Source organism: Oncorhynchus mykiss, chromosome 21, assembly GCF_013265735.2.
Source record: "Oncorhynchus mykiss isolate Arlee chromosome 21, USDA_OmykA_1.1, whole genome shotgun sequence".
Lineage (NCBI taxonomy): Eukaryota > Metazoa > Chordata > Actinopteri > Salmoniformes > Salmonidae > Oncorhynchus > Oncorhynchus mykiss.
The window spans coordinates 19,795,102-19,818,995 of record NC_048585.1 but is presented as its reverse complement, the minus strand read 5'-3'; the positions used below and the strand labels follow the sequence as shown (position 1 = coordinate 19,818,995).

The window sequence follows — 23,894 nt, the reverse complement described above, 5'->3', positions numbered from 1 at the left end:
TCTTCTAGCCATTGTAGCCAAAATAATGGGCAACTGGGAATTTTTATACATGACGCAAAGCATGATGGGATGTGAATTGCTTAATTAATTCGGGAACCACACCTGTGTGGAAGCAACAGCTTTCAATTTACTTTGTATCCCTCATTTACTCAAGTGTTTCCTGTATGTTGGCAGTTACCCGTCCTTCTGAGCTTTGGCTTGTTTGATTGCACGAGGCCCAGTCGGGGGCCCTCTGGTCCACCCAGGACATCTAGGGCAGTCGCGTCCCAGTTCTGAACAGTCATCTGTACGATAACCCTGTAAGCCAGTGCCAGATGGGAGCACACCAGCATGTAATGATTCTGAAAATGCTTGACTCAATCATTCATCTACTTTAATGTTTTGGAATGACACAACGTTTACACAAAGGCTAAATGGTTGGCATTTTTAGATGGATATGTTTATTGATATATTAATGCATAACTAAATTACAGAAGAGTAGATTCTGGCGATTATACTGCATTCAACAGAACACTAAATCACTATATCACCATGGAAATAAATCCAGGTGCTGAACATTTAAACAGTTTCACCAAAACTCCATATAACATTACGTAAACAAACAGATGGAACAGCCTCAACCAGTGGCTTATGTACATATTTGCATCCTCAACTATTATGCAGAGTGATTTTTAAAAAGGGCAAGTTTACTATTTAACAACTTATTGTTAGATGGTTCATCACCTTGAAAGTAGTCTATGGGCCAGGAAAACCTGTAATCTATGGTTCAGTTTTCTTTAAGCAGCCACTACAAACTTAAGCTAATTTTAAACACCTATAACTATAAATCAAAGGGAGTGATAGGGTCAATTATGCAATTGTTCTCAATGTAATAGCCAAATCAACTGAGATAAATCCAATATTTGGTTTTACATTAGCAAAAGGTAATGTTTTTTTTTTTTTTTTTACATTTCATGGATGCCCCATATCACTTCCATTGATTATCAGCTAGTGGAGGCTCACGTTAGTTTGTAGTGTCCGTTTAAAGAAACCTGAAGCACAGATTAGTGTCTCCTGGCCCATAGACTACTTAAAGGATGAGGAATCGTCAAGCTGTAAATGACTGAACTTCCCCTTCAACTGGGAAACAAGGCTTTAAAGTGTTGAGGATATGATAAATTAGTTTGGTACTGGGTGTACTTCCTGCATCTCCACTAATGCCACTATTACAAAAGCTCTACAAAAAAAACAACAATGTAAATACACTACATTTTTCAATGATTTTTCTTCATGTGATAGTTCAGGTGTGAACTGCGTTTGTAAGTATTCGGGCAACGAAGACATGAATATGGCCTCTCCCCTGAATGAACTAGCAAATGTTTTTTTAAGCAAGTTCTCCGGATAAAACCCCTCCCACATTCATTACAAGTGTAGGGACGCTCTCCCCTATGCCCACGCATGTGGACCACTAAATGGCTCGACTTAAAAAAACGCTTGTCACACTCTTTGCATTGGTAAGGTCTCTCCCCAGTGTGAAAGCGCTGGTGTACCTGCAGATCCCCTCCTGATGGAAACGCCTTCCCACACACAGAGCACATGTAGGGTCTCTCCCCTGTGTGGAGCCTTATGTGCACAGTGAGATTACCTTTCTGAGTGAAACATTTCCCACAGTAGGAGCAGGAAAAGGGACGATAATTCATATGAGTGCGCATGTGATCCTTGAGGCGACGGTTTGTTACGAAGGACTTTCCACATTGGTGGCAATGGTGAGTTCTCGGAAGCTGCAATCCTTTCTTCTTTGGAAGGTGCGACGATGGCCTCAGATCCGACCTCTTGTGGGCTTCCACGTGGTGCACTAGACTGGGCAAGTTGCTGAAGGTAATTCCACATTTGTGACAGTCAAGCGTTTGGACGACACTGTGACTTTTTTCGTGGGTGTCCAGTTGATTCGATTCGGGAAAGCTTCTTGCACAGTGACGACACTGGAATGGATATTGTGGTGATGTCTTAAAACTCTTCCCGCTCTGTGGACAGATGGACATGGCTTCGTTGTGTGGACACTGGTGTCTCAATTTCTCACGCAGAGAACCAAACTCTCTCCAGCACTTGGAACAGCTAAAGGCAGTGCCCACACATTGCATCCTCTTATGGTTTGACAGACTTGTAAAGAATTTGAATCTATTCCCACAGTTGGAGCACTTGTATGGATTATCCCCACAGTGAATTTGCTGGTGTTGGACAAGTTGAGACTGATAATTAAAGCACTTCCCACACTGAGGACACTGGTGGAAAATGTTAATGTGTGATGAACTGGAAGTAGATGGGGCACACTCATTTGAAGCTGAAGAAAGGGGAGTCAACACCTGAAACGACACCCCTGCAACTGGGTCTGTGGAAAAATGAATAAAAACATTGACGTTTCCCCTTCCATTGCCCGACAATGGTCAACTGCGGCTTTCCAAAGGGTAAATGCACTTGACTAAAAGTTTGTGAGGTCTCACCTGTATCACCACCTTGCATGACACCGGTAGGAGAAAGACCAGAACCAGCCCTGTGAAAGGCACAAAACAGACATGCAAATTGATGACCATTAATTACTAAGTCAAGTGGTAAAGTTGTTTGATGCACTGTTTAAAACAACAAAAATGTATAAATTAATTCTCACATACAGGGTCTCAGAATATTCACACCACTTGACTTATTCCACATTTTGTTGTTACAGCCTGAATTTAAAATGGATTAAATAAAAAATATTGTCGCCCATCTACACACAATACCCCATAATGACAAAGTGAAAACATGTTTTTCGAAATGTTTGCAAATGTATTAAATGATATACAGAAATAATTAATTTACATAAGTATTCACACCCCTGAGTCAATACTTTGTAGAAGCACCTTTAGCAGCAATTACAGCTGTAAGTCAAAACTGTAACTCGGCCACTCCGGAACATTCACGGTCTTCTTGGTAAGCAACTTCAGTGTGGATTTTGTCTTGTGTTTTAGGTTATTGTCCTGCATCTCCAAGTGTCTGGTGGAAAGCAGACTGAACCTGGTTTTCCTCTAGAATGTTGCCTGTGCTTAGCTCCATTCTGTTTACTTTTTATCTTGAAAAACTCCCCAGTCCCCAATGATTACAAGCATACCTATAACATGATGCAGCTAACAGTATGCTTGAAAATATGGAGAGTGGTACTGAGTAAGTATTATTTTAGTGCCTTGTATTTGAATTGTTTAGTTAACCTTTATTTAACTAGGCAAGTCAGTAAAGAACAAATTCTCATTTACAATGACGGCCTACTTGTAAAGCACGCCTGGCCAAACCCTTCTCTAACCCGGATGACGCTGGGCCAATTGTGCGCCGCCCTATGGGACTCCCCCGATCACGGCCGATTGTGATACAGCCGGGGATCGAACCCAGGTCTCTAGTGACGCCTCTAGCACTGCGATGCATTGCCTTAGGCAGCTGCGCCATTCGGTAGGCCAAGCATAATGCATGTTTTGGAATATTTGTTATTCTGTACAGGCTTCCTTCTTTTCACTCTGTCAATCAGGTTAGTATTGTAGAGTAACTACAATGTTGTTGTCCAGCCTCAGTTTTCTCCTATCACAGCCATTAAACTCTGCAACTGTTTTATATTCACTATATATTCACCATTGGCAGTTTTCTTCCTCTCCAGCAACTGAGTAGACGCCAGTATCTTTGTACTGACTGGGTGTATTGATACACCATCCAAAGTATAATTAGTAACTTCACCATGCTCAAAGGGCTATTCAATGTCTGCTTTTTAAAATGTATTTGGACCCATCTACCAATAGTTGCCTTTCTTTGCGAAGCATTAGAAAACCTCCCTGGTCTTGGTGGTTGAATCTGTGTTTGAAATTAACTGAGGAACCTAACAAATAATTGTAAGTGTGGGGTACAGAGATGAGGTCGTCATTGAAAAATAATGTTCAACACTTATTGCACTCAGAGTGAGTCCATGCAACTTCTTATGTGACTTGTTAAGCAAATAGTTACTCCTGAACTTATTTAGGCTTACCATAACAAAAGGGGTTAAATACTTAATGACTCAAGATATTTCAGCTTTTCATTTGTAAAAATGTCTAAAAACATAATTTAACATTGTGGGGTATTGTGTGTAGGCCAGTGACAAAACATCTTAATTTAATCAATTTTAAATTCAGGCTGTAACATCTACATTTGGAAAAAGTCAAGGGGTGTGAATACTTTCTGAAGGCACTGTACCTTTTCTGTGCTGACTCGTCCTCTACATCTATGTCATCTTCATTCGCTTCATCACAGGTTTCATCGCAGCCTATAATATCTCTTGTGCTCCCCATTGCCACTAAATGTGCTGTCCTCATAGCCACACCAGTGTCCAGATTGGTACGGTTTAACTGGTCAGGGAAGGCATCGGATTCAATATCTGATTCCTGAGGAATGTCAGAGGAAGAAACTGCACAGACAAAAACAAATAAGTTTAAAACAAATTAAATATCTGCCAGGCTGTTCTGAATACTTCTCATATCCCTAATTTACATTTTAATCTGTCAAATTGTTTATTATTTGGCTAATCCATTCAAAATGAACAAGAAAGGTAAGGAACATGGTGAGTGGAAGTTCCTGCACATAAATCAGATAATTTTTTTATGGAATCCATGTGAGAGATGCCGACTCGGTCTCGACCTTTAAGTCTTTATTGAAGACTCATCTCTTCAGTAGGTCCTATGATTGAATATAGTCTGGCCCAGGAGTGTGAAGGTGAGTGGAAAGGCACTGGAGCAACGAACCGCCCTTGCTGTCTCTGCCTGGCCGGTTCCCCTCTCTCCACTGGGATTCTCTGCCTCTAACCCTATTACAGGGGCTGTGTCACTGGCTTACTGGTGCTCTTCCATGCCGTCCCTAGGAGGGGTGCGTCACTTGAGTGGGTTGAGTCACTGACATGATCTTCCTGTCCGGGTTGGCGACCCCCCTTGGGTTTGTGCTGTGGGGGAAATCTTTGTGGGCTATACCCGGCCTTGACTCAGGACGGTAAGTTGGTGGTTGAAGGTATCCCTCTAGTGGTGTGGGGGCTGTGCTTTGGCAAAGTGGGTGGGGTTATATCCTGCCTGTTTGGCCCTGTCCGGGGGTATTGTCAGTGTCTCCCGACCCCTCCTGTCTCAGCCTCCAGTATTTATGCTGCAATAGTTTGTGTCGGGCTAGGGTCAGTCTGTTATATCTGGAGTATTTCTAAGGTCTTATCCGGTGTCCTGTGTGAATTTAAGTATGCTCTCTCTAATTCTCTCTCTTTCTTTCTTTCTTTCTTTCTTTCTTTCTTTCTCTCTGAGGACCTGAGTCCTAGGACAACCTGGCCTGATTACTCCTTGCTGTCCCCAGTCCATCTGGTCGTGCTGCTGCTTCAGTTTCAACTGTTCTGCCTGCGGCTATGGAACCCTGACCTGTTCACCGGACGTGCTACCTGTAGCAGACCTGCTGTTTTCAACTCTCTAGAGACAGCAGGAGTGGTAGAGATACTCCTAATGATTGGCTATGAAAAGCCACCTGACATATACTCCTGGGGTGCTGACCTGTTGCACCCTCTACAACCACTGCGATTATTATTATTTGACCCTGCTGGTCATCTATGAACATTTGAACAACTTGGCCATGTTCTGCTATAATCTCCAACCGGCATAGCCAGAAGAGGACTGGCCACCCCTCATAGCCTGGTTCCTCTCTAGGCTTCTTCCTAGGTTCCGGCCTTTCTAGGGAGTTTTTTGTAGCCACCGTGCTTCTACACCTGCATTGCTTGCTGTTTGGGGTTTTAGGCTTTCTGTACAGCACTTTGTGACATCAGCTGATGTAAGAAGGGCTTTATAAATACATTTGATTGATTGATTGATCCTCAGATGCAGTTGTTACATCAATAAACCTTATCTAACCATGTGGCGCTAAAATGATTTGTATAAAAAAAATATAATTTTCTATGAACTTACTGTTTGTGTACAATGTTCTGCATTGTTTGTAATTCTGGAGCAGAAACTGGAGATCTTCTGAGTGAGAGAAAGACTGCAGGCATTCATCCAGGCCAGAGGAGCCGGCACTCAGCAACAATGCAGTCTATGGAAAAGAGGGACACAAATAAAAATGCCAAAATAGATTCCAGGCCAACTACAGTTATTCATTTGAATGCTGTTGTCTCAAGACTGTCTTACGAAAGTGATTTCTGCACCTGCTTAAAGTCTGGTAGTGTAAGCAGCTCTTCCAACCTAGTGAGGAAGTCACAGACCAGTTCCTGAAGCGCTTTGTCAAAATCAGGTCTGAATTCCTCAAGGAACACCACCTGGAAAGATGGAGAGCCAGTGAGATAATGCAAAAGGAAAACGGTTAGCCTACTTAATGATTGGTTGGGAGACCCTGCATAATCCTACTTTGGGTGCCAAGTCTTTTTCTTCTCTCTTGCCAGAGTCTACTAGTTATGACTTATCATACAACAAAATGCAATTTTTCAAGGACATTATTACTAGGTTCTCTCTGGCTGTACCATCGATCCAGTCAAGACATATGGCAAAGACTGCCGTTCCAAACTGCCTCAACTATCTGAAGCTGACTAGACACCATTCACTTTCCATTTGGATTATTTGCTGTGCCGGTTTGTTTTGCTTTTGAAGCGTTTTGAGATTCCATTTTGTAATGAGAAGCGCTATATAAGCAAAATACATTTTTATTAGGTTGAGTCAGGCTAAAGAAAATGTTAAACTAAAACAGGTTCAAGACAAGCTTGACATGAACAGCTACTTACTTGAACGAAGTGTTCACGCTCAACTGGGTCTGTAATCAAGCTTTGGGTGAGCTTGGCAAAGTTAGCTTCAGGTGATTCCATGCCTGCATCATAGGACTGTAAAACAATGTGGAAAACACACTGAAACCGGACGGTCATTTTTAGACTTGGTGTTAAAGGGGGGTGACAAATGGAACACAACTGTCCATACCAACTAACTTAAGCTCTTGATTTTAATGTGGCTGAATTATCAGGGTGTTAATTCTCATTTAAGTGTCCAGCAGGGGGAAAAAAAGTTCAAATCCTGACATTGCACTATAGCATTTGATTTACCAACCTGAACCTGTGCAAGTTGAGAAGACTTTATAGAATAAAGGAGGGTTTGGAGGCTGACAGGGTGTTCAGCAGAAAATCGCCCCAAAGTTACCTGGAAGAAAAGTGGTGATGGAGTCTGATACTTTGCATAAAACTATAGTGATCCTGTATGAAAGATTAGAAAGAATTGTCTTACCCTTGCTCTCAGCCCCAAAATAAGGAGGGTCCTCTGTCTGTCAGTCATAAGTTCTGGGACAGTTTGTGTTACCACGGTCACAAACTCCTCTAATTTTCCATAGTGCTTAATGGCCCTCTGTTGTGATACCTGCCACATAAATGCAGACATCAGTCGTAGAGGTGGGACCAAAAGGCGCAGGGAGGAGAGAGGGATGGGGGAATCTATAATGTGAAAAGCACAGTGTGTTACTGTTAGATGGCTAGTTAAATCAATTACGTGTAGCTATGCACATCTTAGCTACCGTTATGTCATAATAACATTGTCATAACAAATTTCATAACAATCCCAGCAGACAATAGCTTGCGCCGAATGCGCATGTGGACACTCAATAATATAATAATAGCTGGCTAGCTAGTCAATAACATATTGTAAACTTGGTGGATGGAACCCTGAATGCTGATTGGCTGACAGCCGTGGTATATCAGACCGTATACCACAGTATTACAAAATATGTATTTTTAATGCTCTAATTACCTTGGAAACCAGCTTATAATTGCAATAAGACACCTCAGGGGTTTTGTGGTATATTGCCAATATACAATGACTAAGGGCTGTATCCAGGCACTCCGCGTTGCGTCGTGTGAAACAGCCCTTAGCCGTAGTATATTGGCCATATACCACAACCTTTCAGTCTTATTGCTTCATAAAAATATCGAAAGGCACAGCTAGCTAACGTTAGATATACAAGAGGTTTGGCTAGAAACGGCACAATAGCTAGCTAGATATCCAGCTACTTCCTTGACGTCCGAGTCGTTTTCGCTAGACACCAAGTGCTAGAAAACTGACCGAAACGTGGAGCGACGACCCGAATTTGTCCAATTAGAAACGCTCGTTTACATGTTCCGTTGCAAAACGTTTAGCTACGGTTTGTTCTTATACGACCCTGGTCATAGCTAGCTAGCGACCTGGCCCACCTAGGTTAGAAAGCTAGCTAGCAAACACACAATATTGTTTTCTAATCTTGCAAGTTACCACCAATACCGTATACATACCCATTATGGCCCATGTGCCAATCAATATCTTAGCTACCTTAGCTAGTGAGCGCCGCATGAGACAGTAGAAAGTAAATCTAGCTAGCTAATGTTACCACCATAAAAGAGGATGTGAAACCTTTGCCACCAAGTACTATTTTAACGTCAGTGTCCAAAAAGTCTTCAAAATAAAAGTCATCAATTATGCTAAATGTGTAATATTTAACCATCAAGCTATTCAATATATGTATTAATGAACTTGATTATTGCCAATACAATCTGCATTTTAGTTATTACTAACTATATTTACATGTAACCATTAACTTCATCATTAGTATAATAAGGTCTAAGACATATGTAACAAGGGCATTGTAGACTAACATGAGACATCTACATCATCATACCATTATAGACCATATCTGTCTAAAATAGTATGCCTACTAATCACTTCCTCATGCTGTGATTGTGAATTGAATAGTCGTAATCAATGGCAGCCTAAGATGTGTCCCTATCAAGGAAAGCTATGTAAGGGTAGGGCTTACATCCGTTATATACTTACATTTTTTATTATGCGAGCCACTTGACCTACTGGAGCTTCATGGGAGTGGAGTCATAATTCTCTGTGACATGTCAGACCGAGGGACCATAGGGAATTGAATCATTTCTGAAAGTTGATAAGGTATCCACCAATGTGTTTACCTGTGTTGTTCATGATGCCTCCCCATTGATAGTCACTTTGTGCCAAAATAGAGTACGGCAGTCACACACACTAAACCCTGTTCCTATAATTCACTGTACACTATTCAGGGAGTAAATGCTGATTGCACCCACAATTCTATGAAACTGTATGGAAGAGGGTGAGTGTTTTCAGAAACAGTGTGTTGTGAGTAGGGTTGCACAGTTTGGAGAATATTCATTGGTGGAAATTTTACGTGGGAATTAACAGAATATGTGGGAGTTAACGGAAATATATGCAAAGTAATATTAATACCACATAAATGTAGATGTTTTTTGCTTTGGATATATTTACCATATATGGAGACAAACATAAACATTTGACCTTATAAGTAGACATAATTGCAAATGATTAAATCCTTCCAAAATAAAAAATAAAAAATAATTTAGTTACTAATTGAACTTTAATTAAATGAGTTGACTCTTCACATGGGATGATTACACTGAACAACAAAAGAAAGGGAATATTGAATGATCCCCAATGATCCATCGCATCTCCCAAAAATGCTTTCAACATACATCTGTAAAATTATAGTCTAAAAACTAAATATTTGGTTGTCTTCCTCTCAGGCTTCCTCCTCAATCAGGCTGAGGCCTCATCTTCACTGTCACTTTCCAACCTAGTTGAGGATGGCTCGTTGTCAGGCTCAAAAAGCCAAAACAAATTTGCCCGGATGGCCACCAATTTTTCAACCCTTGTATTGGTCAGCCTGTTGCGTGATTTGGTGTGTGTGTTCCCGAACAAGGACCAGTTGTGCTGAGGCCGGCTGATGTTGGTGGGATTTGGAGGATGATGGAGGCAACAGGGGAAAGAGCCTCAGAAACACAAAGTCCCTTCCACCAGGTGGCTGATGAGATATGTTGGCACGACTGCCATATTGCATCTCCATCCCAAAGCCCTTGCTTGGAAGTGTACTTTGCCAGACTGCCAAGAACCTTGCCCTCATCCAGGCCAAGGTGGCGAGACATGGTAGTGATGACACCATAGGCCTTGTTGATCTCTACACCAGACAGGATGCTCTTGCCAACATACTTGGGGTCCAACATGTAAGCTGGGGCGTGTATGGGCTTCAGGCAGAAGTCTTCATGTTTTTTGATGTATTTCAGAACTGCAGTTTCCTCTGCTTGGAGCAACAGTGAAGTGGGCAGGGCAGTATGGATTTCTTCTCTTACATCTGCAAGCAGAGTCTGAACATCAGACAGGATGGCATTGTCTCCCTCAATCCGTGCCATGGCTACTGCTATAGGTTTCAGGCTGCTTACCACTCTCTCCCAAACTACATCATCCAGGAGGATCCTCTTGATGGGGCTATCCATATTGGCAGACTGTGATATGGCTATTTCTTGGAGTCTCCTTCCCCTCCAGGAGAGACTGTCAAACATTATGACAACACCACCCCAACGGGTGTTGCTGGGCAGCTACAATGTGGTGCTCTTATTCTTCTCATTTTGCTTGGTGAGGTAGATTGCTGTTATAACTTGATGACCCTTCACATACCTAACCATTTCCTTGGCTCTCTTGTAGAGTGTATCCATTGTTTTCAGTGCCATGCAGTCCTTGAGGAGCAGATTCAATGCATGAGCAGCACAGCCAATGGGTGTGATGCGAGGGTCGGATTCTTCCACTTTAGACCAAACAGCCTTCATGTTCGCAGCATTGTCTGTCACCAGTGCAAATACCTTCTGTGGTCCAAGGTCATTGATGACTGCCTTCAGCTCATCTGCAATGTAGAGACCGGTGTGTGTTGTCCCTAGTGTCTGTGCTCTTGTAGAATACTGGTTGAGGGGTGGAGATTATGTAGTTAATTATTCCTTGCCCACAAACATTCGATCACCCATCTGAGATGATTGCAATACAGTCTGCTTTCTCTATGATTTGCTTGACCTTCACTTGAACTCTGTTGAACTCTGTATCCAGCAAATGAGTAGATAAAGCATGTCTGGTTGGAGGGGTGTATGCTGGGCGAAGAACATTCAGAAATCTCTTCCAATACACATTGCCTGTGAGCATCAGAGGTGAACCAGTTGCATACACAGCTCGAGCAAGACATTCATCAGCATTTCTGATGTTCCTCCATTGAGTCAAAAAAACTTCTGATTCCAAGAGGCCCATGAGCTGTTGCTATTGATAAGGTGTCGGATTCATCATTTTCACCTCGAATAGAAGTAGAGGGACTTTTGTCAGAGGTTGCTTGTAGTGAGTGTTGAGGGAACTTTATGCACTTAGCCAGATGATTATGCATCTTTGTTGCATTCTTCACATATGATTTGGCACAGAATTTGCAAATGTACACAGCTTTTCCTTCTACATTAGCTGCAGTGAAATGTCTCCACACATCAGACAGTGACATTTTCCTGTAAAGATTAGGAGAAAAAAAGAGGAAAAAAAATCCCAAATACAATTCCATGTACAGATATAGTTAAGCAGTTATATTAAACAACTCCTTTGTAAGATGCATGTTTTAAAATGAAACATGTATGGAAACAGGTTAACTAACACTCAGTTAGCAGGCTCAAATAAGCGAACACCCACATGGTAGCAAAAACTAACTAGCATAAATTGTTAACAAGTTAGAAATGATTTAAACACACTTTTCTGTAGGCTACTGTTAACAAAAAAATATTGTATGTCATGTAAAATATATTCACTCCACTCAGTATTGTAATGAAAACTTACCAGAAAGCATGTAGTCCTTGGCTCAGACAGTGTTGTAGTGTGGGTTCAATAGCATCTCATTAGTGTGCAAGACCTTGAGAATCAGCTGTACATGTGATGGAAGATTGCACTGTGCATGCAGAGGGTTGCAATTCTATTGAATTGGGGATAGTTTAACCAAAATATGCCACAAGACCTAGAATTGCCTTATGTGTATCCCACAAAAAAAGGTTAACTTTTATGAGCCAACATTGACAAATTTAAGCAAAATTCCAGGCTTAACTTCCCACTAAAAATGTCAGGAACATTTCTGACCCTTTGCAACCCTAGTTGTGAGCAGCCAATAACCCAGAAAACAGAATATACAACCTGATGGTGTTGCGATAGCATGTGATTGTGCAGGTTGGTCACATGTAACACAGAGAGCACAGTGCTGAGTGCCCCTAAAAAATAAATAAATAGAAGCTTAAGTATTAAAACCTTTAATAATAGGTATAACAAAGAATATCACAACCCTCCAAATATAACACAAGAAAATACACTTTTCTAGATTTCTTGAAAGTCTAGAAATACGCTTATCAAATAACACATTATCATTATTACTGTTAGAGTAAATACTTATATTACAATTGCACATGCATTTCACCAGCTCAACCTCTATCCATGACTACTGCTCCTATTACATAAACATGTCTACATGCAAACAGCTCTACATGTCTATAATACATCTGTAAAGGAATAATATTTGTATTGAGAAAAACAGAACATCACATGAAACTATAAAAGTAGCTTCTTAACTGGTCCAGTGGATTGGACACCAAATCAGGGACGTGATGAGGTTCTGAGACATGATGTATAGAGAGACTAGAGTCCACACCCCCTTCACCTTCCAAGGCCCCTCTCCCATCCGTGAATGACGCTGCACGTTTTTGGAAAACCTACACCGGACAATTCCTTTGTTTCTGTGTTAATGATAAATTCTTAGTTGTTCCAATTAAATTCCGTGCATGAAGCCATTGCAGAGGGTTTGTTTGAAACCTACAATGAAAAATGCAGTTGTTTCCATGTTAACAATAATTAGAACACCCATTAATCTCTCTGGACTAGTATTGATTTTACCCCATAACCTGTTGCTTCGCTAGCGAATTGCACTCCCAACTACCCACTAAGAGGGTTACTCAAAACTGAGAGGTAGGGCCGGAGGGGAAGTATTGGGACATTTTTCTGTGTGCAGGGCAGCGTTCAACAATTTGAAGGACCACCTCCTAGTCTCTCCATGGCATAGCCTCGGGACATGCCAACATGTGCCAACATTTTTATGTTAAGGCTGTCATGATAGATTGCTGGTACGGCCACATGTCCAGCCACGGCGGCCACATGACCAGCCATGGCGGCCGCATGTCCAGTCATGGCGGCCACATGTCCAGTCATGGCAGTCGCATGTCCAGTCATGGCAGTCGCATGTCCAGTCATGGCAGTCGCATTAGTAGGATTCTCCTTCATATGATAGCTTGGTTGTGAGCTGCGCTTGGAATTATTTGGGCAACGAGGCCGTGAATAAGGCTTCTGCCCTGAATGAACTAGCAAATGTTTCTTTAAGCAAGTTTTCCGGATAAAACTCCTTCCACATTCATTACAAGTGAAGGGACGCTCTCCAGTATGCCCACGCATGTGGACCACTAAATGGCTCGACTTAGTAAAACGTTTGTCACACTCTTTGCATTGGTAGGGTTTCTCCCCAGTGTGAAAGCGCTGGTGTACCTGCAGATTCCCTGCTGACTGAAAGGTCTTCCCACACACAGAGCACATGTAGGGTCTCTCCCCTGTGTGGATCCTTATGTGCACATTGAGATTACCTTTCTGAGTGAAACATTTCCCACAGTAGGAGCAGGGGAAGGGACGATAATTCAAATGAGTACGAACGTGATCCTTGAGGCGACGGTTTGTTACAAAGGACTTTCCACATTGGTGACAGTGGTGAGTTTTCGGAAGCTGCAATCCTTTCTTCTTCTTTGGAAGGTGCGACGATGGCCTCAGATCCGACCTCTTGTGGGCTTCCACGTGGTGCACTAGACTGGGCAAGTTGCTGAAGGTAATTCCACATGTGTGACAGTCAAGAGTTTGGGGGATTCCGTGAATTTTTTCGTGAGCATGCAGTTGATCCATTTCAGAAAAGGCCATTGCGCAATGACGGCACTGGAATGGTTGTTGCTGTGGCGTCTTAAAACTCTTCCCGCTCTGTGGACAGATGTACATGACTTCGTTGTGTGGACACTGGTGTCTCAATTTCTCACGCAGAGAACCAAACTCTCTCCAGCACTTGGAACAGCTAAAGGCAGTGCCCACACATTGCATCCTCTTATGGTTTGACAGACTTGTAAAGAATTTGAATCTATTCCCACAGTTGGAGCACTTGTATGGATTATCCCCACAGTGAATTTGCTGGTGTTGGACAAGTTGAGACTGATAATTAAAGCACTTCCCACACTGGGGACACTGGTGGAAAATGTTCATGTGTGATGAACTGGAAGTAGATGGGGCACACTCATTTGAAGCTGAAGAAAGGGGAGTCAACACCTGAAACGACACCCCTGCAACAGTGTCTGCGAAAAAATGAATACAAATATTGAACTCATGGAGGAAGTTTCCCCTACCATTGCCCCACAATGGTCAACTGAGGCTTTCCAAAGGGTAAATGTACTCAACTAAAAGTTTGTGAGGTCTCACCTGTATCACCACCTTGCATGACACTGGTAGGAGAATGACCAGAACCAGCCCTGTGAAAAGCACAAACAGAAATGCAAATTGTTGACTATTTCTGGGTCAAGTGGTAAGTTTGTTTGATAGACTGTCCAAATGCAAATGGATATTTACCAACTGTACCATTTGAAATAACAAAAATACATTTATTCTCATACCTTTTCTGTTTTGGGTCGTCCTCTACATCAATGTCATCTTCATTCCCTTCATCACAGGTTTCATCACAGCCTATAATATCTCTTGTGCTCCCCATTTCCACTAAATGTGATGCCAACTCCATCCTTTGGCAGTCTCTGCTTTGTATCCCAGTCCTCATCCCCACAACAGTGTCCAGATTGGTACGGTTTAACTGGTCAGGGAAGGCATCGGATTCAATATCTGATTCCTGAGGAATGTCAGAGGAGGAAACTGCACAGACAAAAACAAATACATTAAAAACACACTTTTTTTATCTAGGTGACTGTTCCGAACACCTAGAGGCAAAACTTCTCAAATCCATAAATTACATTTGAATCCGTCTCTTTATTTGACTAATCCTTCCTACTTTAAATCCCTTTCAAATGAACAAGGAAGGTAAGGAACATGGTGAGAGGAACTTCCTGCACATAAATCATATTCCAAATGAACAAGGAAGGTAAGGAACATGGTGAGAGGAACTTCCTGCACATAAATCATATTCCAAATGAACAAGGAAGGTAAGGAACATGATGAGAGGAACTTCCTGCACATAAATCATATTCCAAATGAACAAGGAAGGTAAGGAACATGGTGAGAGGAACTTCCTGCACATAAATCATATTCCAAATGAACAAGGAAGGTAAGGAACATGGTGAGAGGAACTTCCTGCACATAAATCATATTATTCTCCTCAGATACAGTTGTTACATCAATAAACCTTATCTGACCATGTTGTGCTAAAATGATGCATAAAAAATGGATAATTTTCTATGAACTTACTGTTTGTGTACAATGTCCTGCATTGTTTGTAATTCTGGAGCAGAAACTGGAGATCTTCTGAGTGAGAGAAAGACTGCAGGCATTCATCCAGGCCAGATGAGCCAGCACTCAGCAACAATGCAGTCTAGGGAAAAGAGGGACACAAATAAAATGCCAAAATAGATTCCAGGCCAACTACAGTTATTCATTTGAATGCTGTTGTCTCAAGACAATCTTACGAAAGTGATTTCTGCACCTGCTTAAAGTCTGGTAGTGTAAGCAGCTCTTCCAGCCGAGTGAGGAAGTCACAGACCAGTTCCTGAAGCACTTGGTCAAAATCAGGTCTGAATTCTTCAGGAAACACCACCTGAAAAGATGGAGTCAGTGAGATAATTCAAAAAGGAAAATAATTAGATCAATTAATTATTGTTTGAGAGACCCTGCATGATCTTAGCCTGGGTGCCAAGCCTGTTTCTGCTGTCTTGGCACCCAGGCTAGCATAATCCAGTACCCAAAGAACAGGAATCAGTGTTGTGGCATGTAAGGCTACATGTTGTGGCACTTTTGACCAATCACACCAGATCTGATTGGTCAAAATACCAATTACTGAAAATAAAATCTGAATTGGGCTGTCTGTGTAAACACAGCACAGACAAATTCATGTTAGTGAATGACTAGTTATGATTTATAGTAGCGTAGGCCTATTCACTATTCAAATGCTATCTTGTTGACTAACAATCTTACTTAATCTCAACTCAACTATATTTTCCACAAACATCATAACTAACTTGAGTCAGGCCAGAGAAAATGTTCAAGTAAAGGCCCGCACAGACTGCATGATTTTAGCCGCCTTATGACACGATTTTGTCATCCAGACAAAATGTCCACGTTGTGGGTAAATTCTTAGGTCGTAAACGATTGTCGGACGTCTTGGCTTGTTCAATGTGACAGGGTCTGCCTATTAAAGGAAAACTCCACTCTTTTGGTATGTTTCATTAGTCCATTGTTGATGTAGCCCCAAAATGTTTTGTATGTCAGCAATCGAGTTAAGATGTAAAACTTTCAAAATACAGCTGCTTTTTGCACAATCATATGATGCTGTGTTTTGGTATTTGTAAATTTCTAAAGTTCTATATCTTGAAAACGTGATTGCTGACATGTGCCCTCCAAGCTCACCACTAAGCTAAGGACCCTGGGATTAAACACTTCCCTCTGCAACTGGATCCTGGACCTCCTGACAGGCCACCCCCCAGGTGGTGAGGGTAGGCAACAACACATCCGCCATGCTGACCCTCGACACGGGGGCCCCTCAGGGGTGCGTGCTTAGTCCCCACCTGTACTCCCTGCTCACCCACGGCTGTGTGGCCGCTCACAACTCCAACACCATCATTAAGTTTGCCGATAACATAAGGGTGGTAGGCCTAATCACTGACGATGATGAGACAGCCTACAGGGCGCTACAGAGAGCAGTGCATACGGCAGAGCTCCCTGCCATGCAGGACTTCTATACCAGACAGTGTCAGAGGAAGGCCATAAAAACGGTCAAAGACACCACCCACCCAAGTCATAGACTTGTCTCTGCTTCCGCACGGCAAGCAGTACTGATGCACCAAGTCTGTAACCAACAGGACCCTGAACAGTTTTTACCCCCAAGCCATAAGACTGTTAAATAGTTCATCAATAGCTACACAGAGTATCTGCATTGTACTCTTAAATCATCACAGCATGCTGCATTTACTGTTTATTATCTATCCTGCAGCAGTTAGGAAGGCACAGCCACACTGTGCCTACTCTCCCACTTACAGTTTCTCTCTCCCACAGACTCCCTGGAAGGGGAGTTACGGACTCTGCCAGTGAGGCCACACCACCGCAAGAGACTACAGGTGGCCGCCGTCTTCAAACACCCTCTGGCCTGAACGGTTTGTGGACTACAATGCCAGAGACACAAAAACCTAATGTAAAAGCATCTGAAACTTGAACTCGTGTTTACACTCATTGCCGCTTGTGTAGTCGGGCACAACCCACTCTTCCCGACAGTACCCAGTGTATATAGCCAAGTTATTGTTACTCATTGTATTTATTTCTAATTTATATTATTTCTATTTTCTCTGCATTGTTGGAAAGGGACACATTAGCAGAACCTTGCATAATGCACATTCACTAATAATGACTAACTTAACGTAGCAGGCATTAGGCTACAGAAAATGAACAGGTTAAATCAAGCTTTATTTATACAGCACATTTCAGCCTTGGAATGCAACAATGTTCTTCACAGGAAAAAAAAAATGTTTAAATGCTATATTTACTACACAACAAGAGGATGAATAACAATCTGAACAACTAAAAAGTACCCTAAGGAAAAGCAAAGCTAAAAAGGTGTGTTTTAAGATATATATATATATTTTTTTTAAATCACAGTTTTGGTCCTCAGGTTCTCTGGCAGGCTATTCCAGAGGCTGAGGGCATAGTAACTAAAGGCTGCCTCTCCATGACTCCTGGTCCTAGGCTTTGGGATAGTTAATTGGCCAGTGCGCCAGAGGACCTGTGGGATCTACTGTACTGGACACATAACTTAAAAGCATGCCTGACATGTATTGGGGTGCACACTCTTGGATTGATTTAAAATTCATTCAAAAAAAACTAAAACACACAGACAGCCAGTACCGAGACCTTAAAATTGGTGTAATGTGTGCTGTCCGTCTGGTCTTGGTCAGTACCCGTGCTGCAGTATTCTGTATGTTTTGCAGTTGACTCATGGCTTTCTTGGGTAGACCAGACAGAAGATCATTACAGTCGTCAAGCCTGCTTGTAATAAAAGCATGGATGAGTCTCTCTGTATCAGCCTAAAAGAGAAATGGCCACACCGTGGCAATGTTCCTCAGGTGGTAAAAAGATGTCACATTCCTAATGTGTATTTCAAAATGGAGTTCAGAATCTAAAACACCACCTAGGTTTTTTTACCTGGTGTTTTATCTGTATTGTCCGTGAATTAATAGGTGCGGACAGATTCTCTCTGTGCTTTGGCTCCAACAAGATGTTCCTCGGTCTTGACTTGATTTAGTTGGAGGAAGTTGTGAGCCTTCCAAGTATTTAAATCACTAATACAGTCTAATAATTTATCAGTGGAGCTAAAAATCCAACGGGGACACTAATGTAAAAAGTTGTATCGTCTGCGTAGCCGTGAAAATCAATGCTGTGCTTTCTGATAATGCTGTAACATTTATAAACTGAACCGGACCCAAAATCAAACTTTGTCAAACGCCACGTGATGCGTTCACGCACGCTAAAATCTGTCCAAAATAAAGCCCAATGCGTTTCAAATGGGCTTATTATGGACCTAAGCTTGCCTTCGGGACAACAACCCCAATTGTTAATGCGAAGACGCATCTCATCATTACATACAGATCTCTGGTGTAAAATGGGAAGGCGCACACATCACAGAAGGAGCTGAGACCAAAAAGACATGAGAACAAGTGGACATAAACACTCATAAAAATTAAAAAATAAAAACACTTGATTCTTGCGATACAGTTACTTGAAATATCGTACAAAACATAATTTCAAATTATTTTGATATAGTCGCCCAGCCCTACAATGGACTAATAAAACAAATACCAAAATATAGTTTTTGGGTGGAATTTTCCTTTAAATACCGCTACTTTTCCTAAGCTTCGAAAAAGTTATGGCAGTATCAATAAGAAAACGACCAGCAATGATGCCATTCATAACATTTATTGTTAATTTTTTAAATCACACTTTGTAGAATGAAAGCTTGGTGCAAGTAATTGGCTCTGTAGTTATAAATAACCATCACAGCTTGAATGTCAAAATTGCAATGCTTTTATTGAGTAATGCCAATGATTATGCTACAGGGCTTATATTCGGCATTAGCGTTTCCATGTTGTGATGAGCCTCTTCAAATCGAGAGTTTAGCTTTTTATTACAAGGACCGCTCAGTCACAGAGGTAGGAGGAGCAGTGTCTGTCAATCAACATAGCAACAGCTTGTTGTTTTTCTTTTGACGCCAATGCTTGATACGCCCAGTTGACGTAGCCTAAGTCGACTGACATTGCCTCGCAAGCCAATCACAGCATATGACGCCAGAACTGAGGTAAACCTTACAACCCAGCCAGGTTGATGTCAAGATTTTAATTTGGTCACGTTGCACAGTGTGACATGTTATAATCGTAAAAGACTGAATCTGATGTAGTGTGGGAAGGCCTTGTAGGTTCAAGACAAGCTTGGCATTAACAGCTACTTACTTGGACGAAGTGTTCACGCTCAACCGGGTCTATAAGCAAGCTTTGGGTGAGCTTGGCAAAGTTAGCTTCAGGTGATTCCATGCCTGTATCATTGGACTGTAAAACAAAGTTTTAAAAAATAACTCATTTTTAGAATTTCAGACAAATGGTGCACAACCATCCATACCAACAATCTTAAATCTCTTGTTTTTAAATGTTTCTAAATTATGAGGGTGTTAATTATCTCATAAGTGTTCAGCAGAACAAAATCTCCAATCTTGGCATTGTATTCATACTTTGATTCACCAACCTGTGCATGTTGAGAAGACTTTATTCTATAAAGGAGGGTCCGGAGGCTGACAGGGTTTACCTGCAAGAAAAGTGATCAAGTTTGATACTTTGCATAAAACTATTTTCTACATTTTACCTATACAATAAGAAAGTCCCCCTGCTTCCTGGATAAAGTTGCATACTGTTTTTTAATGGGCTTCAAGATTATATTAACACATTCATATAAACACAGTAATTTGAGCTATTCTACCTGATGCCTTATGGTTTTTTTTTGATTACAAAAACAATTGAAAACCTCCATAAAAGGCATCAGGTAGAAGTAAATTAATCCACAAATATAACTAGAATGTAATATCTTAAATGCCCATGTTTTCATTATTTTTTAAAGCCCATTCAGAAACAGTATGTGACAGGATGCAGGTGGGACTGTCCCAGCATATTGAAGGGATTCTGTATTGCATAATATGTGGCATTTCTTACCCTTGCTCTCAGACCCAAAATAAGGAGGGTCCTTTGTCTGTCAGTCATAAGTTCTGGGACAGTTTGTGTTACCACGGTCACAAACTCCTCTAATTTTCCATAGTGCTTGATGGCCCTCTGTTGTGCTACCTGCCACATAAATGCAGACATCAGCCGTAGAGGTGGAACCAAAAGGCGCAGGGAGGAGAGAGGGATGGGTGAATCTATAATGTGAAAAGTACAGTGAAGTGTGTTAGATGGCTAGCTAAATCAATTCCATTTTGTAAAAACATTAGCATAGCAGAACTAACTAAATGAGCTAGTTTTGCATATCTTAACTACAGGTAGTTAGTTATTCATTGAGTGATAAGAAATGTTACGGTTGATATAACATTGCCAGCAGATAGCTAACTTAACGTTAATAGCTTAGCTTGCACTTACGTATTAGCTATAAGCCTAGCTTGCACAGAACGTACGCAAATGGGCACAATAACATAATTCAAAACTGAACGTTAGTCAATAATATAACAGATCGCCGTAGCGGCACTGCTAGATAGATCAAGGGGTTTCGCTAAAAACGGCAAAGTAGGCCTAGCTAGCTTCCCAGCTACTTCCTTGAGATCAGGGTCGTGTTCATTAGACACCGAAGGAGGAAAAAAAACGGACAGGGACAGCCTGAACTTATCCAATAAGAAAAGCTCGTTTTCGTTTTGCATTGCAAAACGGTTAGTAAAGTGTACACGAATGAGGACAACCCTGCCTGATCATGGCTAGTTGGCCACCTAGCTAGAAAACACAACCTAGACAGATTAACAAGAAAAAAACACAATATTGTTTTATATAATAAATTACCACGAATACATACCCATTATGGCCCATGTGCCAATCAGTATCTTAGCTACCTTTGCTAGTGAGCGCCGCATGAGACGGTAGAAAGTAAACCTAGCTAGCCAACGTTACTGCCAACGAACAAAGAGGATGTGAAACCTTTGCCACCAGTAGGCCTATTATTCCAGCGTCCAAAATTGTCTTCAAAATAAAAGTCCTAATTACGGGTTCACAGCAATGATATACTGTACATAGTCTACAACGCGTTAAGAGTACCTTCCTAATATTGAGTTGCACCCCCTGTCCTCAGAACAGCCTCAATTCGTCGGGGCATGGACTCTGCAATTCTTCCCACAGTTGTGTCAAGTCGGCTGGATGTCCTTTGGGTGGTATACCATTCTTTATACACACGGGAAACTGTTGAGCGTGAAAAACCCAGCAGAGTTGCAGTTCATAACACAAACCGGTGCGTCTGGCACCTACTATTCACCCCATTCAAAGGCACGCAAATATTGTGTCTTGCCCATTCACCCACTGAACGGCACACATACACAATCCATGTCTCAATTATCTCAACACCTGAAAATCCTTATTTAACCTATATCCTTCCATTCATCTAAACTGATTGAAGTGGATGTAATGCTGCAATATGTAATATTTTTAGGCAACCAAATTTACATAGAAATGTGAGTTATAGATCTGTCATTCTCATTGAAAGTCTAAGAAGCCGTATGTGGGTATGTACGGATGTATTGTGATGGAAGGTGGGGTGTGTGTTTTTGTGTTTGGAAAAGTGTGGAGTTAAGTGAGTGACACTAGCAATACTAGCTGAGGTAACCTATGGGGAGGTGGTCGCACTCGGATAATCAGAGAGGAGGGATATTATTGTGGCCCTGGTAGCACAAAATAAATCTAATCAATTGTTATTTGTCACATGCGCCGAATACACCGTGAAATGCTTACTTACAAGCCCTTAACCAACAACGCAGTTCAAGAAATATACTTAATTTTTTAAACTAAATTTAAAAAATAAAATCAAAAATCAAAAAGTAACACAAGAGAATGACATAACAATAATGAGGCTATATACAGTGGGTACTGGTACCTCGTTAATCGAGGTAATTTGTAAAGTGACTGTGCATAGATAGTGAACAGCGAGTAGCAGCAGTGTAAAAACATAGTAGGGGCTGGGCAATGTAAATAGTCCGGGTGGCCATTTGATTAATTGTTCAGAAATCTTATGGCTTGAGGGTAGAAGCTGTTAAGGAGCCTTTTGGTCCTTGACTTGGCGCTCCGGTACCGCTTGCCGTGCGGTAGCAGAGAGAACAGTCTTTGACTTGGGTGACTGGATTCTTTGACAATTCTATGGGCCTTCCTCTGACACCGCCTAGTATATACAGTAGGTCCTGGATGTCAGGAAGCTTGGCCCCAGTGATGTACTGGGCCGTACGCACTACCCTCTGCAGCGCCTTACGGTCAGATGCCGAGCAGTTGCCATACCAGGTGGTGATGCAACCGGTCAGGATGGTCTCGATGGTGCAGCTGTAGAACTTTTTGGTTGTTTTCTCTTTGTCATTATGGGGTATTGTGTGTAGATTGATGAGGGGAAAAAGTAATTGAATACATTTTAGAATAAGGCTGTAATATAACAAAATGTGGAAAAAGGGAAGGGGTATGAATATTTCCCGAATGCACTGTATATTACACTTACATCATTTCCATGTGGGCAAGAATATTTGAAATTTAATCAAAGCCTATTGGATGATAACTTATTTTTAACAAGAACAGAATCATTTTTAACTGACTTTTTCATTCATGATATAGGTTCAGCAGATCCCCTTATTGTATAGGACACTTTTAAATGTGTCTTTAGAGGCCATGCATTTCAGTACTCATCTCTAAAACAAAAGCAATTTAGGTCAAAAGAGTCCATATTAACAAATGAAAAGGAATGACTAACAGTACAGATAGATAGCAATAAAAACGGTACCGTAGAGGCTCAGAGTAAGTTAGAGGAAAAACAAAAGGAAATGGAGGAACTTACTCATGAAAGACCAAGTGTAATATATTATAAAAATAAATCGAACTGGAGGGAATACGTGGAAAAATGCACCAAATTATTTTTTAATCTTCAACATAGAAATGCTACCAGAAAGAATTTACTGAAACTTGTTACAAATGGAGTCACCCATGATTCACCAAACAATATTTTGAAAAAGGAAGCAAAGTACTATAAGCATATGTTTTTGTTTCAGTCTCCTCCATCTGCACTAAACTAAGCTAATTGTATGGTTGTTTTATCTACTAATAATGTAAAATTAACAGCTGTGCAGAGAGACTCATTGGAAGGTCAAATTACAGAGGAGGAACTTCTTTATGCAATTTATGACTGTAATTCAGGGAAAACTCCAAGGCTGGATGGCATACCAGTGGAGGTATACCAATTTTTTTTTTATATACTCAGAGGGCCATTATTAGCATGTTTTAACCACTCCTATATAAATGGTAGATTATCAGATACTCAACAAGAAGGTCTGATTTCATTATTACTGATAAAGGATCCAAGTGGTAAATATAAAGATCCAGACCATTTAAATAATTGGAGGCCTCTTACACTTCAGTCTTCAGTCAATTCTAGCAAAATGCATAGCACATAGAATTCAGAAGCTATTGTCGAATATTATTCATCCTAAGAAGACAAGTTTTTTACATGGACAACACA

At 41.3% G+C, this 23,894-nt stretch overlaps 2 protein-coding genes across 6 annotated transcripts; both read right to left on the bottom strand.

The window, feature by feature from the left end:
* Positions 1-417: 417 nt before the first annotated feature.
* Positions 418-8,445, bottom strand: LOC110499937 (zinc finger protein ZFMSA12A). 3 transcript variants are annotated; one of them, XM_021576987.2, is made up of 9 exons: positions 8,288-8,445; positions 7,254-7,456; positions 7,080-7,169; positions 6,764-6,859; positions 6,194-6,304; positions 5,958-6,081; positions 4,228-4,438; positions 2,481-2,530; positions 418-2,368 (listed from the first exon to the last, which is right to left on the bottom strand). In XM_021576987.2, exons 1-9 carry the CDS (start codon positions 8,343-8,345, stop codon positions 1,254-1,256), a joined length of 2,058 nt encoding a protein of 685 aa, XP_021432662.2. In that variant the 5' UTR covers positions 8,346-8,445; the 3' UTR covers positions 418-1,253. The 3 variants fall into 3 exon arrangements, with proteins under 3 accessions (XP_021432662.2, XP_021432664.2, XP_021432663.2); XM_021576989.2 differs by having other exon boundaries at positions 7,254-7,382; positions 8,288-8,437; XM_021576988.2 differs by lacking the exon at positions 8,288-8,445 and adding an exon at positions 7,770-8,266.
* Positions 8,446-12,123: 3,678 nt separating this feature from the next.
* LOC110499935 (zinc finger protein ZFMSA12A) lies at positions 12,124-21,517 on the bottom strand. Of its 3 annotated transcripts, none has more exons than XM_021576986.2 (9): positions 21,449-21,517; positions 20,366-20,568; positions 19,905-19,964; positions 19,616-19,711; positions 15,610-15,720; positions 15,375-15,498; positions 14,576-14,825; positions 14,385-14,434; positions 12,124-14,260 (listed from the first exon to the last, which is right to left on the bottom strand). In XM_021576986.2, the coding sequence occupies exons 2-9, from the start codon at positions 20,513-20,515 to the stop codon at positions 12,900-12,902; spliced, it is 2,202 nt and encodes a 733-aa protein (XP_021432661.2). In that variant the 5' UTR covers positions 20,516-20,568; positions 21,449-21,517; the 3' UTR covers positions 12,124-12,899. The 3 variants fall into 3 exon arrangements, with proteins under 3 accessions (XP_021432661.2, XP_021432659.2, XP_021432660.2); XM_021576984.2 differs by lacking the exon at positions 21,449-21,517 and adding an exon at positions 21,210-21,267; XM_021576985.2 differs by lacking the exon at positions 21,449-21,517 and adding an exon at positions 20,786-20,949.
* Positions 21,518-23,894: the final 2,377 nt, after the last annotated feature.

Bases quoted from the DNA above. Each gene is read 5' to 3' on its own strand.
- LOC110499937 (XM_021576987.2), bottom strand. From the start codon at position 8,345: ATGCGGCGCTCACTAGCTAAGGTAGCTAAGATATTGATTGGCACATGG. The intron at 6,082-6,193 runs GTGCAGAAATCA...TCTTTTCCATAG, and splicing joins CACTACCAGACTTTAAGCAG to ACTGCATTGTTGCTGAGTGC. The intron at 2,531-4,227 runs GTACAGTGCCTT...TGCCTTTCACAG, and splicing joins GACGAGTCAGCACAGAAAAG to GGCTGGTTCTGGTCTTTCTC.
- LOC110499935 (XM_021576984.2), bottom strand. From the start codon at position 21,267: ATGCGGCGCTCACTAGCAAAGGTAGCTAAGATACTGATTGGCACATGG. The intron at 19,965-20,365 runs GTAAGAAATGCC...CTTTTCTTGCAG, and splicing joins TTTTGGGTCTGAGAGCAAGG to GTAAACCCTGTCAGCCTCCG. The intron at 19,712-19,904 runs GTTGGTGAATCA...TTTGTTTTACAG, and splicing joins AGTCTTCTCAACATGCACAG to TCCAATGATACAGGCATGGA.